The following is a 16,756-nucleotide window of genomic DNA, read 5'->3' as shown; positions in this document are numbered from 1 at the left end:
CGTGCCCCGGTCCGGGAAGATCCCACATGCCGCGGAGCGGCTGGGCCCGTGAGCCATGGCCGTTGAGCCGGCGCATCTGGAGCCTGTGCTCCGCGGCGGGAGAGGCCACATTGGTGAGAGGCCCGCGTACCGCAAAAAAAAAAAAAACAAAAAACAGTTCACCTTTGATAATCTTACAAGAAATTGTCTCCTGCTTTCCACCACACGTTACTTTCTTTTTGTGAATGTCAGCAGATAGTCACCTAGGATCAGAAGTGTCTCAAATTGCAGTGAAAAAAGTACTATGTTAACGATGGGAAGCTGCCTGCACAAATTGTTCCTCATGTGCTGCAGGCAACAGAGAGGAGCTGGTGCCCCTCATATTGTGTAGCGCATCTTACAGCCTGAGCCAACAGAGAGCAATCAGTTTCTCTACACAATTTTCAATTTGATTGAGACCAGGTGATGAGCAAAGCAAGTAATACTGATGAATTATGTGGCATTTGCACATGATGTTGGACCAATAAATATGTGTAGAAGCCAAACTACCACAGTGATGGAAAGAGATTAGTCACGATACCCAGAAAAAGGACTACCTGTGGCTAAATCCTGTGGAGTAACGATGCCTTACTTTTCTAAAGAAGTTCCCAAGTCCTTGGTTCTTTTTTTTTTTTTGCGGTACACGGGCCTCTCACTGTTGTGGCCTCTCCCATTGTGGAGCACAGGCTCCGGACACACAGGCCCAGTGGCCATGGCTCACGGGCCCAGCCGCTCCACCGCATGTGGGATCTTCCTGGACCGGGGCACGAACCCGTGTCCCCTGCATCAGCAGGCAGACTCTCAACCACTGCACCACCAGGGAAGCCCTCCTTGGTTCTTTAAGTGCTGCAACAGATGTAAATGGAAGATAAGCACATTTGGTATAAGAAGCTGTGATCAAAATCCTTGGTAACATTATGGCATAGACTGATGATCCAGACAAATATCAACAGAATACTGAATTGCTGCTTTTGGTCCTGGGTGATCCCTCAGGAAAAATAGGTTCCTCAGAAAGAACAGATCCCTCAGAAAGAATAGAACACATCAAGTGTTTTTATCACCCTGTGCTACCTGGACTATAATTTTAGGACTACACTCTTAAAATTTACAATCTTATCTTATACCTACACTGCTGAGTAAGACTGAAGAACTTCTCAGGGGAGGAGAACAAAGGGAAGGTGGGCTGAATGCAAATAAACTCCATATGTAGCTTTCTGCCTTGCAGTCCTTCATTCTGTCAGTCTTTGCATTACTGTATAGAAAGCATCTTTGTCAAGTAAAGCCAAGCTTCATGGTGAAATGCCAAAGACAGAAGTGACTAGATTCCCTTGGCCTTCATTGCCTCTTTAAGATATGTCTGTTACTGGAAGATGTGAGCATCTGGCAGTGCTACTTCAACTTTATGATTACCAGCTAGAACAGGAAAGTACAACAAGGTGGGGGAATTTACCACAGGTTGTCAATCAATTGGCACAATTTATAGAAGCTGTTGACAAAATTAATGTTACTTCAACTACCTGTGTCTATGAATTCTCCAGATTTTTCTGATGCTTTTGCTGGGCACTGTAAATTGGCAAAATTTTTACCAACACGAAGGTAAAATCCAGGAGATTTTGACTGTCTGTAGAAAACATTAATTCTTTAGCAAAAAATGGAGTCTTCACCAAAGCAGATATAAATATATTAAGCTGACAAAAATTTTAAAAAGCTTTGAGCAACTAAAAAAAAGGGGATAAAAGTATAAAAAGCAGACAGTGCCTGTGCACAAAAGCACATGCACACCACAAAAAATTGCTATCTGGAACCATTAAATCTAGAGGCGAACAGCCCTGCACTCTACATTAGCCCCAAAGTATACTGCACTGGGAATACTTATACTAAAAATTATTTGTTGTTTATCTTAAATTCAATTTAACCAGGCATCCTATATTTTATCTGAGAACACTGCCTACAACCCCTCTAATTTCCATACATTGGACATTTTCCCACATAGTTATCTCCTCCATGATCAAGGCAGGAGACACTAGCACAGAGATTTCCCAAATCTGGATGCCTGGTTGATTTGCTGGGAAAGCTTTTGAAAAAATACAGATTCCCATGTTCCATTCCAGACCTACTGAATCAATCTCCAGAGGACTGACACCTAGAAATCTATATTTTTGAAAATCTCCCCACCTGATTCTGATAGGCTGCCAGATATTGTACCCACTGCCCTGTAAGGGACTGTATATGCAAAATTTGAGGCATTTGGTCCTCTGAAGAAAAGAATCATAGGTCTCACCTGACTCTCAAGGAATGTGATTCCCAAAAAGGGTCACTGTCTTAGAGACCAGCAGTAAAGTTAAAAAGAGCTATTATGAATTTTTCTACTTCAACTACAAGAATTATTTGACATTGTTTCCCATAACTCTCTAAAAATTCCCTATGCCTTTTTGAGAGTTAAAAGTAAAATAAAAATAGAAAAAATACTTTTTAAAACTCGATCATTATTTAAATAGTTTATGATCAAGTGATCATTAATTGCATGTCTGTGTTATAGACTAATTTATTTTAATCTGAGTATACGTAAAAGACGTAATTTGTTTTGATGTTTTCCTTAAGAATTTTTTTCCTTTATAATTATCATTTGGAATAGTAATTAAAAACAGGGCCCATATCACTTAATCTACAACTAGGTCATCCACTGAATTCAACAACTATTTCTTTAAATATGTTTTTACCATTTATTTAAAATATTAAGAAATCTATGAATCCAAAGTAGGCATTATTAACTGAGAAAGTTATACAAACTATTATTTATATTTTCAATTTTTTTCTGTCCTCTGAATCATTCACCTCAGCCCACAAACACTCCTAAAGTTTTTCTATCTAAAAAAAAAAAGTATCCCTAAAATGAAACAGTAGGAAAAAATGAAGTAGTATCTACTCTTTCTCTTTGGTTTCATTACTGAATTTTTTTCAAGAATGATTTATACTTTAATAGGGGAAGGCGATTAAGATGTACAAACTTCCAGCTGTAAAATAAATGAGTCACAGGGATATAATGTGTAGCATAGGGAATATAGTCAATAATATTGTAGCAACTTTGCGTGGTGACAAATGGTAACTAGACTTATCGTGGTGACCATTTTGTAACGTGTAAAAAATATCAAATCACTTCATGGTACACCCAAAAAGTACACCCCAAACTAATACAATACTGTAAATTATACTTCAATTTTAAAAAGCTTGAAAAATTAATTAAAAGACTAATATAGGGGGAAAAAGTAATTTATACTTACTGTCTCCTCTTCTTATCCTTTAGTCAACATTTATTGAGCACCTAATACAGTGAAACTCAATCCTGGTGGCACATTCAAACCATCTGGGAAACTTTTTTTGAAAAAAGTACAGATGCTCCAGGGCTCACCCATGAGTCAAGCCTGTGCATCCATGTTTGTTTATAAACTCTCCAGTTGACTCTTATGTGCAACCAGAGTTGAAGTCACTGATAATAATATATGCCACACACTCTACTGCAATTACAAAGATGAATAAGACACAGGGCCTGTCCCTGAAAAACGCAGGAAATAAGAACATCAGGAAACCTATTAAAATGGGTAAATGTTATAACAAAGGTATGTACAAACTGCTAAGGGAACAGAGATAGGCAAGAATACAAAAGAAGGTGAGGGAGGTCTTTGAGTATGGTAACTGAACTACAACGTACACAGACTGAAAGGCCATTAAACTGCTCTCTTAAAGGCCAGCAACGATCTCTAGTCTACCACTTAAAATAGTTGGCCTCATCTACACCAGTCTTACCATACGCAAGATACAGATAATAACAAGGTTGCTCTGACAATTGAGAAATTAATTAATACAGTAGATATTGGCATATAGGAGATATAATTTGTTTCTCATCCATTTCTCTTAAAGCCAAAGGCTCTTCTCAATTCTATATTCCTTTTTAATCTCTCTGCAATACTTCACTGCTCCTTCTGGAAATTCTCTTCAAGTTCTGTGAGATGAGCACCTACTCTGTGCTAGGTATACACTTCTACTTCAAAGATCACTCCTCACCTTCTAGTTTCTCTCCTTCTCTTATGCCTTAAATGAAAGTATCCAAAAGTATATGCTCTCTGCCCTCTCCTCCCCTATGTCTGAACTTGTTCTCCTAAAAGCTATTCCAATCTCGTGGCTTTAACCCAGAGAGGATTTCCAAATCTATATAATCTCTGGGCCTGATCTCTTTCCAAGCTCCATTTCTACATCTCCCTATCTGCTACGCATGTTCACATAGACATTCTGCTAGCATCTCAAACTTAGTAGAACCCAAACAAAATTCACCATTATTCCCCCGAGCTGTGCATCTTCTCTCCTGTGTGTTCTTTAGCTGTTAGTGGTGGTTCCACTCCCCAGTCAACCAGATTTTAATGTTCAGTTACCGCTGATTCTTCCCTTTCTCTACATTCACTCACCATGTCTTGTTGATTCCAACTCTGAAATGTTAGCAATCATTTTTTTCCTCCGTGTCTTGTAAAACTACTTTAAATCTGGTCCTAACACTTAACTCAGTTTCCCAACTGGTCTCACTAGCTCCAGTCTGTCTAGACCCGTGGTTCTCAACCAGGGGCAATTTTGTACTACAGGAGACATTTGTGACTGTCGTGACTGCGGTGCTACTGGCATCATGTGGGCCAAGGATGCCCAAACATCCTAAAATGCACAGGACACCCCTACAACAAAGAGTTATCTGGCCCAAATGTCAATAGTGCTGAGGCTGAGAAAATCTGTGCTGTTTAACAGCACAATTCATCTTTGCATCTCTTACTTGCAAAGTACTTGAGATATAACTCATATTTCCTGCTCATTCCCACTTTTCTGTTTTTTCTTCCTGTGCTGTGCTCTCTGACATGAGCTTGTACCTCAACTGATACCTACCATCCTCCTAGGCAGAAGTAACTTTTCCATCTTCTGAATGTCCATGGACTTATTGCTTTTTGACCCTGTATAATATATATGTTACATATGTCTGATTCATCCTTGAATCTGTAGTCTTGCACTGTGTCTACCAACCAGGTAATCAAATCACCAACCTTCAGTGAGTCTAAAACTTAATCTATAGAATCATTACTGCTATTCACAAATACTGCATTTCTCTTCTTCTTCCCTGCCCCCTCTGAAATGAGGTTTATAGATATAACTTGCTTAAGCTAATTGAAATCTGAGCAGAAGTGCAGTGAGTCTCTTAGTGTGTGTGTGGGTAGGGGGGGAGCTTTAAAACCCAGTATGGTATTCATTGCATTTCTTTCCCACTGGTGTGGGGACAGTGATAAAAAGCCTAAGACTTTTTTGGGGGGGGCGGGGGGAGGAGAGGTAAATTTCACATGCTACATTTTGTAAATTTAAGGTGTACAGCCTGTTACTTTCATACATTTATATAACCTAGTATGATCGCGACTAAAGCAATATTTATCACATCACTGTAGTACAATGGTACTGTCTATATTCATTATACTGTGCATCAGATCGCTATGGTTTATTTACTACTCATTACAAGTCTGTACCCTTAAACACCATTAATCTTATCCCTCCCACCCTCCATTCTCTGGTAACCACCATTTTATTGTTTTTTTAAACAGGTTTGACTTTTTTAGATTCCACATATAAGTGATATTGTACAGTACTTGTCTTTCTCTAACTTATCTCACTTAGCACAAGGTGCTCAAGGTCCACGTTGTTGCAAATGGTAGGATATCCTCCTTTCTCATGGCTCAATAATATTCCATTGTGCATATGTATCATATCAAAAAGCCTACGTTTAGACTGAAATCCTCCAAGAGCCTACAACTATGTGACTTTGCGGAGCAGGGCCCTTCTGCTGCTGACCCACACTAGACACACACAGAACGAGTGAGGAGATGCCACGAAAAGCCCCCACCACTAACGCCCTCACGTTGAGATTTTAGTTTGTTTGTTATTGCATTATATCCTTGCTTACCCTGATTCACAATCAATGAAAGATGCATAATTTCATGGGTCACTAAAAAAAGGAAAAATGCTACCTGTATCACAAGCCATGATTGTACAATGCAGCCTGATTTCAGAGATCTTAAAATATGGAAAATGATGAGTAGTGAAATCAATGAAATATGGTATATTTGATAAATGAATAAATGTAGGGGTAGTTTTCAAAAATTAATTCTATTCATTTTCAGTAGAAACATTATGAACTAAAATGTGCAAGAGAAGTTCTCAGCCATAGGGTTCACAGTAGAGCATGTAAATAAATGTCTTAAGAGAAAGAATATGAAGACTGTAGTTCTACCCTTCAGAATAAAATTAATGAAATTCTCCTTTTTTGACAACTATAAGTGGTTCCATGGAACCCCTATTTTCTTTGATATGCATCAATCTCTTGCAATAAATTACTGCTTCAGGCAATTAAGCTTTTAGGTCAGGACCACAGGTCAAGTTTTCCCATCATGCTTTTCAACCTTAAAAACTACTTTGTACTAAGCGTTTTTATTGGGTTGGCCAAAAAGTTCGTTCGGATTTTTCTGTAATATATACCATGTTCTTCTATGTATATAACCACCTTTATTTTAAGTAGAAATGACTCCCCAATGCACTGAGAATGTACTACAAATTTGCTTTAGTGTGCAAAGTCTAAAAAACTCCACTAATGCTGCAGCAGCTATCAAGTTTCTGCTTGCTGTAGGAATTTTTACATTTTATTGGTGCAATGACAGAATTCATTCACCTACAGAATGAAATTAGGAATGAATAATTTCTACATTAATCGCTTACTGGTTGAGTTTACTTTTTAGTTAATAAGAACACTACTGATTTTACATTAATCATGATGGAATATAATGGCAGCTTACATTGCTTTTATCAATACATACAAACAAAACTTCTGAAGCCACATTATGATTGTGTGTGGGGGAGAAGTATACAAACTGCTTATAATTTAGCATGTGTAAGTGATTTGAACCATAGCCAGTATCACCACCTGCACCTCAAGGAGCACCAGGAATTTCATTTAACTACCTAAATCTTTAAAATCTATAACACTACTTAGAAGTGAAAAATGTAGGCATACTAGATTTTCCCTCCAAAACTTACCTTTATATGCTACTTCTTTTCATAAAACTGTTATTTTTTTCTTAATTTTGTAAATTCATTACTCCTTTGTTCATTCACTCACTGAACCACTGTACTCATCACATACATTGCACTGACAGATGCTAAAGATGACATTTCTGCACTAACGAATTCAACAGAATACAGGAAAAAAGACAGGTAAACAGATAACTACTATGCAAAACTGTATTCAACATTAATGATGTGTTTCAGCGTTCAGGAGAGAGAAAACAGTTGTTCAGGAGAGAGAGAAAACTAGCCATGTGATCTGAGCTAAATCTTGAAGGAAGAGTAATTTTTCATCTTTCAAAAAAGGGGATAGATCGGGGAGCAGTACCAATGCTCAAAGCAGGTAAGTCATGAGCAGAGAAAAATAACTAAAATTTATTGTGTTTATTACATGCCAGGCAACATGTGCACTTATAAAAGTTTAATGGGGAATATAATTTGTTATATCCCCACATTTTAGAGGAAACTGAAGCTGCTGAGAGATTAAATAATTTACTCCATGTGCTAGGCATGGACTAGCATGCAGGTCTCTTTGAATTCACAGCATGATTAAATAACAGTATATATTGGAAATGTCAGAACTATTTAGGTTAGAATGGAATACAAGGACATGAACACCATTTTCAAGAGTTGGGCTTCCTTGTAAAGGCAATGGAGGATGCAGCAACTAAAAGTTTGGGAGTAGAAAAATGATAGGAAGATGGAGGGATTTGTCTAGAAAGTTTATAATAAAAGTCCAGCAGTGGCAAATAAAACAGATATGAGTCATTCTTCTAACCTTACTTTTCCTCCCTTAGCTTTGTTTCTTCCTCAACTGTGTAGTCACAGAACAGGTACAATCAATTTGCATTCTGTTCATACAGTACAAGTTTGTTACTAAACAACAGTAGTTCATAACATAAATTGTTAATCGTCTGGTCAATTGAGAGGTTATAAATCAAATATTAATATAAATGAACTTTTCAAGCAAGAAATAATTTCTGTAAGACATATTCTGATGGAAGTGACAAGGTTTGGAAACTAAGTGTAAGGTACAGAGAGCACAAGGAGGAAAAAAGTTAAAGCTGAAGTTAAAAACCTGGATAACTTGAATAATGGGAACAGAGTCATAAAGAGAAATATGAGCAGAAAGAGATGGGTATCTGCCCTGCTTTGTGTAGGGACAGAGAGGAGGGGAGTTTATGAATTTACTTTCAGGCAGGTTCCATCTGAGCATATCTCCTTAACTGACTTCTGTGGAAGAGGACCAGCAGATAAAAATGTGTGACCAGTGCTAAGGGGAGAAGCAGGGCTGAGCTAGGTACTTGAGACATCTGCAAAGATACAAAAGCTGAAGCTATGCGAGTGGATCACTACTCACTGGGGGAAGGTAGAAGAGGTTGGTGGGGGGCGGGGGCGGTGGTAAGGTGTCTTCCAAAGCTTCAAGTGACTTCCAGGATTTCTCACTTAGAGAGCAGTTTGGGAATAGTTCTTATCTGAGCCTTATACCACAATTTCATATAATTTCAATCACAAAAAATGCTTTACTGTACAGTGCAGCTGACCCAGGAGGGGAAAACATGAACTGTTCTAACCTAGAGTTTCTGTAACTATGTAAAAAGGTCTGTAGGACACACCACGACAAATGAATAACTAAACAACTTCATTGTGCTTCTTAAGATAATTTTATTTCCTACTAACCCAGTGGCCAAAAGTGAAAAGGTTATTACATTTCATACCGGTATCCTCAAAAAGCAACTGTATATAACTGAAGAAAGCAAAGATATTATTCTAGATTAATTTCTAAAATGCTTCCTACCACAGGACATATATGAAACTACACCAACAGCATAAAACTTTTAAATGTGTCTTTTTTTAGAACTTTGTTCTAAAACGATCAAACACAAATTAAATTTAAAACCCAACACTATTTAGTGTTTGGCATTTACAATTTCTATTAAAAACAAAGAGAACTATTGTTTCTCCCTTTTCCAAATTAAGCTGTCAAATTTAACACAAAGAGGTAAATCCAGAAAAGGATTCTATCATCAATTGTTAAGAAGTGTAATGTCACAGAGCATCAACTTTGGATTCAGACAAACTCAGGCTTAAATACCGCCTTTGCACTTCCTACTTTGGTGTCCTTCCATGAATTACTTAAAGCTTTTAAAAATTTATTTTACTTATTTGTGCAATGGTAATAATCAAACCTAGCTCAAATTTACAACAAATTAACAAATGTATTGTCTAACTGAACCAGGCATATACAAAGTATGGTACTACTAAGTCTTAACAGCTTCCCTTCCTTACTTCCACAGTCAGTAATGGAAATTCCAAGAGCTTTAAATTAAGTATTAAAAACTTATTTTTGAAAATTACAAACAAGGTGGCAGGAAAAGTAAAATGATTTAAATATTAGTTTAAAAAATAACACCTTTAAATCCTATTTCTGATTCTATATGCAAGGTCCTCCTCCCAAGAGATTAAAAAGAACATTTAAATAAAGTGACAAGACTGTTAGAATTTCACTTTACCAGTTACTTCAATTTAACCTCACAGTTTGGTTAATATTTTTCTTAAATTACTAAAAGATGTGATCAGAAATTTATATGCAAAATATCCACAGAATAGTCTTACAAAACTCGAAATAAAAACAAACCCACAAAATTCCTTCAAATTGGAGTGTTCATTCATTTACTGTTAAAACATGGTGTTGGGCGAGCATAGAGAATAAGACCCCTTCCCACCCAGCCCCACACCTTTATGGAGCTCAGTGCCCTGAGAGTGCCGGATGACAAGAAATCCTGTCATATCATTTTGAAAAAACTTTGCTATTTTAGGTCTTTACAACACATGGCAGGCCTATATTAACTCCCACACTGAGTACTCTCTCCTCAGCTAGATTTCTAGCCACTTGAGCTACTAATCACCACTTACCAACAGCAGAATAAAAAACATGACAATCCCTTTAAAAAACTTTTTAGTACTACTTAATTTTAAATGTGTGTGAGCACCTGCATACATTTTCAGTTACCCATTTATGGTTATTTACCAATATTACACGTGTGAATACTGCACAGCAACTTTTGTGTATACAGGGATCTGCCTACCAGGACTGTGGATTATGGAGAATCTTGCTGCTCTCCCCATTTTGTCGTTTTATTATCACTTTCACCAAAGAGCACAGAGGTAAAAAAGATTTCCGGAACTGAAGATAAGGCTGACTGCTGCACGTTCACATCGGGAAGAAGACAGAACATGACATTTCAGTACAAGAACACAGGATATAAAAACACTTGGAGCAGAGCGTTCCAACCGAAAATACCCGTAGGCTTACATGAGGATTTCTTAAACACCAGTTATTTTTTTGTGTTTCATACATGGCTTTACTGCTTTGGAACTTAAAAATGAGCCCTGTTAAATTAAGAGTGGAGTCTTCGAAAACTTTAACTATCTTATTCATTGTTATGTCAGTTACTTCTGAGTTTGAGAAACATCAAGGACCTGTGCAGGAAATACTTAAAATTAGGAGGGTACCCCTGTGTCCCAAAACACACTCTGGAGAATGGGGCCTCACAGAGGCCAAGGGAAACCGCGAATAAGAGAGATCCAGTTCAATGATCAGATTTCTTACTTCAAATGCCTGAGAACTTAAGTCGTTCATCTGGTTCTAATGCTGTCACAGCATCTAAGATACAGTAAAAGGAGTTCCACAATCTCCCCTCTTCGGAAGAAGTCCTAGCAGGACCACGGGGCGCTACCAAGTCGGCCCCCAGAGCGGCTACTGCCAACAAGAGTAGCAAACAACCGTGGGGAGGGGGGTGTCTTTTTATGAGCAACTTCGTTGCCTACAGCTAAAACCGAAAAAGAAAAAAAAAAAAAGAGAGAGACTTCCACGACTAAAGGAAAAAAAACGTAGGACCCAGGAAAGAAAGCAGTTTGCTTGTGGGAGGATAGATTAGAAGAGAGAAGTCAAGGTCTGCTTCCTAAGCAATTTTTCCCCCTTAGCCCTCACCCCGGCCACCCTCTCCGGCCAGGCCATCGGGCTGAGTACTGTCCTTGGGCCGCTCCCAGGCCGGGACCCAGACCCCTCTGCAGTCCCCGACCCTGGCGCAGGGCCCCCGTGGCCCATGCGCGGGGAGAGGGTCCCCAGGGGCCGCCGCCCTCCGCGCCCCCGGCCCCCGCCCGCCGCCGCCGCCGCCGCCGCCGCCCAGCTCCCGCTACCTATTTTCGGAGCACACACCCTACAAGGAGCGGAGCGAGCAGGCCTGGCGGAGACCTGCCCCCGCGCGGGGCCTCGGGTGACTGACAGGGGCAGGCACTCGGGCGCAGCGAGGAGAGGGGAAGAAGGGCAGCCGGGGGCACCGACCAATGCCCTTCCCCGGCGGCCAGACTCCGGGCTGATACGGCGGGGCTCTACTGGCTTCCCGGACCGATGGGCTCTGCCGCCCCCGCGGCCCTTACCTTCTCCTCATCAGACAACTGCTCCTCCAGATCCGCCATTTTCCTTCTGGCGACAAACCGCGGCGGCGGCGGCGGCAGCAGCGGCCACCTGACTTCCCCCTTTCGGTGCGGTCCTCCGCGCCGCGCGACCCCGACAAGGGAGGGGCCCACAGCCCCGGCCGCCGCGCACGCGCCCCGTGAGCTCCGCCTCCCTCCGCCCGCCTCACGGGGCCAGAGCACGGCTGTGCGCGTGCGCGGGTACCTCCGAAGCCCAGGAACCGGGAGGAGTTGCTTACTTCCGCCTGAGGCAGGCTTGTCGGTATCCTGAGTCTACGATTCTTTCCCCACCAGTGACCGTATGGACCCAGTCTGCGATGAGTACATGCTGAGCCCTTGATTATACTCCCATCAAATCCTGAACTCCGCCAGCTAAAATGTGAGAAAGTGCACAAATAGCTTTTAAACATTCTGGTTTAAAAAAAAAAAGATTACGAGAAAAATATTCGGCCTTCTTTAAAATATGCACATACAACCCAGTACATAATTGGAAGATGTTCTGGATATATTCATTAAAGAAATAACTGCTGGTTCTTTATTGTGTGTGGGATACTGTGTTCGCTTCTGGAGATATACAATGTTAAGTAAAAGCCAGAGAAACCTCAGTTCTGAAGAAACTCATTGTCTGTTCCTTAAACGAACATATTAAGAAGTTGGGGAAGGCTCTGCACTATTGCAGGGGAATAAAGAGTTATGTTAAACATAGATCGTACCCTTCTGAATAGGGTTGCCAGATTAAATACAGAAAAGCCCAGTAAAAGTTGAATTTCAGATAAACAATGAACATATATTTTAAGTATAAGTATGTCCCATGAAGCATTTGAGATATACCAATTATTCATTGTTTTCAAACTTTATTGGATGTCTGCTAATTTTATTTGCTAAATCTAACCCTACTTCTGAATCTTCAAGTTTAGCAAGAGAATGAAGATGTAGTTAAAGCTGTATATATGAATTGGCTAGGAATCTTGTTAAGTGCAGTTGCTGATTCAGCAGGTCTGGGATGTGGCTGAAGAATCTGCATTTCTAACAAGCTCCCAGGTGGTGCCAGTGCTACCGATCTGGAGACCACAGGTTGAGTAGCAAGACCTTAAGGCTCAGATAGGAGTTAAGATTTTAATCATTTTGTTGTACACCTAAAACTAATACAATGTTACATGTCAATTATATCTCAATTAAAAGTATATTAAATACAGACTGGGAGAAAATATTTGCAAATGATGTGACCAACGAGAGATTAATTTCCAAAATATACAAACAGCACATACAACTCAATAACAAAAAAACAAACCAATCAAAAAATGTGCAGAAGACCTAAATAGACATTTCTCTAAAAAAGACATATGGATGGCCAATAGGCACATGAAAAGATGCTCAACATTGCTAACTATTAGAGAAATGCAAATCAAAACTACAATGAGGTACCACCTCACACCAGTCAGAAGGGCCGTCATTAAAAAGTCTACAAATAGCAAATGTTGGAGAGGGTGTGGAGGAAAGGGAACCCTCCTACACTGTTAGTGGGACTGTAAATTGATGCAGCCACTGTGGAAAACAGTATGGAGGTTCCTCAAAAAACAAAATAGAGTTGACATATGATCCAGCAATCCCACTCCTGGGCATATGTCCAGAGAAAACTCTAATTCGAAAAGATCCACGCACCCCAACATTCACAGCAGCACTATTTACAATAGCCAAGACATGGAAGCAACCTAAAATGTCCACTGACAGATAAATGGATAAAGCAGATGTGGTTCATATATACAATGGAATATTTCTCAGTCTCATAAAAGAGAATGAAATAATGCCATTTGCAGCAGCATGGATGGACCTAGAGACTATCATACTAAGTGAAGGATGTCAGAAAGAGAAAGACAAATACCATATGATATCACTTATACGTGGAAACTAAAATGTGACAGAAATGAATTTACTTACAAAACAGAAACAGACTCACAGACATAGAAAACAAACTTATGGTTACCAGGGGATAATGGGGGAAGGGATAAATTGGGAGATTGGGACTGACATATACACACTACTATATATGAAATAAATAACTAATAAGAACCTGTTGTATAGCACAGGGAACTCTACTCAATAATCTACAATGGCCTATATGGGAAAAGAATCTTAAAAAAAAAAGAGTGGATATATGTATAACTTACTTTGCTGTATACCTGAAACTAACACAACATTGTAAATCAACTATACTCCAATACAAATTAAAAAAAAAACAAACTTATGGTTACCAAAGGGGAAAGGGGGTGGGGGAGGATAAACTAGGAGTTTGGGATTAGCAGATACAAACCAGTATAACCAGGACCAGCAACAAGGTCCTACTGTATAGCACAGGAGACTATATTCAATATCCTGTAATAAACCATAATGGAAAAGAATACGGAAAAGAATATATATGTATAACTGAATCACTTTGCTGTATAACAGAAACTAACACAACATTGTAAATCAACTATATTTCAATTTTAAAAAGTATATTTAAAAAAGACATTATTCAGTAGAAAATGAGACACTTGGCAAGTTTTGAACAGTGACATGACACAATCAGAAATATGTCTAGCAAGATGAATCTGACAGCTGCATGTAAATGACACATGTGAGACTACCTTAAAGAGCTCAAATAACTGTTCCTATGTAAAACTTTGTTATTGAGTAATCTATTGAATGGTCATGGTGTGCAAATCACTGTTTCTTGTGGATGGAAAGCAAACAGAAGCCATGCTACTAAAAAGCTCATAGTCCGTTAGGGGAGAGAAAGGAAGGGGAAGCTTGCTGACACGTGCAGGCAAAAGCAGGTGTCCTGTTAAGGGTAAACCGTGCAGAGAAGACATGACAAAGAATAAACCACACCGTTTGGTCAAGGACCTCACTGGATGTAAATAAAATGTTTACTTTTTACAGTTTAAAAACAATTTCTTCATTGATTTCTCACTGCAGCCTCCTGAAAGAAGGTATGTATCAGCATTATTATACCCATTTTAGAGGAGAAAAAACTGAGACAAAATATTTGTCCAAGGTTGTACCTAAGTGACTAAACTGGGATTCGACCCCAAGCATCATATTCCGTATCCCATGTTCTTTCCACTTTGAGATCTTTCTTTCATCCTCTCTAAAGCCTAGGCACTCTCCACCAAATAAAACTGAATGAAGGTGATTACTCTCCCATCCCATCAATTTTCTTTACCACCACCTACTTCATCAACAGTACTTCTGTTGTGTTTTGTTTTGTTTTTTGGTTTCTGTTTACTCAGCAACGCTTAATATTAATAATTTGTACTCAGTGGGTACTCAGTAAATGTGTTGCTTGACTAATTGCTGCTCTCTTCCTCTAGAAACCTCACCCAAATCTGGTAATGTCTGGTAATAATTTGAGTCAGACTATGTTTATAATTGTAACCTTGGTGATACTTTACATGGGTTCCCCATAGTGACACAACCAGCAATTATGTATAATTTCTGATAATCCTTCCAAAAACCTCCCAATATAACCCTCTTGATACAATTAAAAGGAATTGTAGAATTCACATAATCTAGGAATTCTAGGACGATTTCAAGCCATCACACAAAATAGGTACATATATGGAATGACATTATAATGGCTGCAGGTAGAAATGCTCTGGTATTTTTTTTTTTGCGGTACGCGGGCCTCCCACTGCCGTGGCCTCTCCCATTGCGGAGCACAGGCTCCGGATGCGCAGGCTCAGCGGCCATGGCTCAGGGGCCCAGCCGCTCCGCGGCATGTGGGATCTTCCCGGTCCGGGGCACAAACCCGTGTCCCCTGCATCGGCAGGCGGACTCTCAACCACTGTGCCACCAGGGAAGCCCTGGTATTCTTGATAATCAGTTATTTTATGATGAAGAGAGGAAAAAAAAAAAAACATTTTCCCCTTATACAATTCTATCTACTAAGAATTGCTACCCTTCTTTAATTTTTTTTTTTTTTTTTGCAGTACGCGGGCCTCTCACTGTTGTGGTTTCTCCCGTTGCGGAGCACAGGCTCCGGACGCGCAGGCTCAGCGGCCATGGCTCACGGGCCCAGACGCTCCACGGCATGTGGGATCTTCCCGGACCGGAACACGAACCCGTGTCACCTGCATCGGCAGGCGGACTCTGAACCACTGCGCCACCAGGGAAGCCCTCTCATTTAATTTTTAAACTCACCTGTCTTCTACTTGTTAGTGGTGTAATCTTGACCTTCCCAAATATCTGCACCAGAAACTGATTAAAAAAAAAATTCTTCCCTTTTTAGTGTTTGTTTTTAAATTATTCATATGCTTCTTAATCTATTTTCCTGTGGATGTGATCTGTGTCCTCAACTAATTTTAAGCTTGCCAAGGTCAGAGGTTACCTAATTTCATAGAATCACAATCCTAGAATCCATCTAGTGCAAATCTCTCATTTTACAGGTAAGTTGAGCTTTGGATAAATTAAATGAATTGATAAAAATTGCAATCTAGCTGATTTTTTTTTTTTAAAGATGTTTTTGATGTGGACCATTTTTAAAGTCTTCATTGAATTTGTTACAATATTGCTTCTGTTTTATGTTTTGATTTTTTGGCCAAGAGGAATGTGGGATCTTAGCCCCCCGACCAGAAATCAAACCCGCACTCCCTGCACTGGAAGGCGAAGTCTTAACCACTGGACTGCCAGGGAAGTGCCTGATATTATTTTAGAACCCAAGTGTCCTTATGGTTAAACTCATGTTCTTAGCTTAATACACACACACACACACACTCATGTATAAATATGTATAATCTAAATATATATCACAATCATATAATGTATAATAGAATAAACATCCTTTAAGTATCAATGATGAACTACTAAATAGTTGCACCAGATATAGATTTGTGTAACACCATGTTAAAACTAATATCCATAGTTTTAAAAGTATGGCTTACCTCACTTCTGAGAAAAACTGCCAGTGTTAGACAGTGTTATTTGGTTGTTAGTCTTTCATGATCAATGAACACAACTGGTCTCATATAATGTCCTTTATGGCAGTAGAAAAGTGTTAAAAATCATGTATATTTTCAAAGTAATTGCTAAGTCAAATAATTGCCTGAACTATTTGTTACTTGCAGCTGTGTGTGTCCTACCT

The 16,756-nt window shown here is 39.4% G+C and overlaps 1 protein-coding gene and 1 pseudogene across 1 annotated transcript in view; one reads left to right on the top strand and one right to left on the bottom strand.

Annotated features, from left to right (window-relative positions):
• The window catches only part of CAPZA2 (capping actin protein of muscle Z-line subunit alpha 2), a 56,873-nt gene extending 45,099 nt beyond the window's left edge, over nt 1-11,774 (bottom strand). Inside the window, exon 1 of the mRNA XM_019924982.3 lies at nt 11,599-11,774. Within this exon, the coding sequence (XP_019780541.1) occupies nt 11,599-11,637 (39 nt within the window). The 5' untranslated portion in view covers nt 11,638-11,774. The remainder of the gene's footprint in view (nt 1-11,598) is intronic.
• LOC141279607 (RAB11-binding protein RELCH-like) lies at nt 293-11,439 on the top strand (annotated as a pseudogene).
• Nucleotides 11,775-16,756: the final 4,982 nt, after the last annotated feature.

This window comes from Tursiops truncatus, chromosome 9, assembly GCF_011762595.2.
Source record: "Tursiops truncatus isolate mTurTru1 chromosome 9, mTurTru1.mat.Y, whole genome shotgun sequence".
NCBI classification, from domain to species: Eukaryota; Metazoa; Chordata; class Mammalia; order Artiodactyla; family Delphinidae; genus Tursiops; species Tursiops truncatus.
The sequence above is the reverse complement of the archived record's forward strand: the minus strand, read 5'-3'. Positions and strand labels throughout refer to the sequence as shown.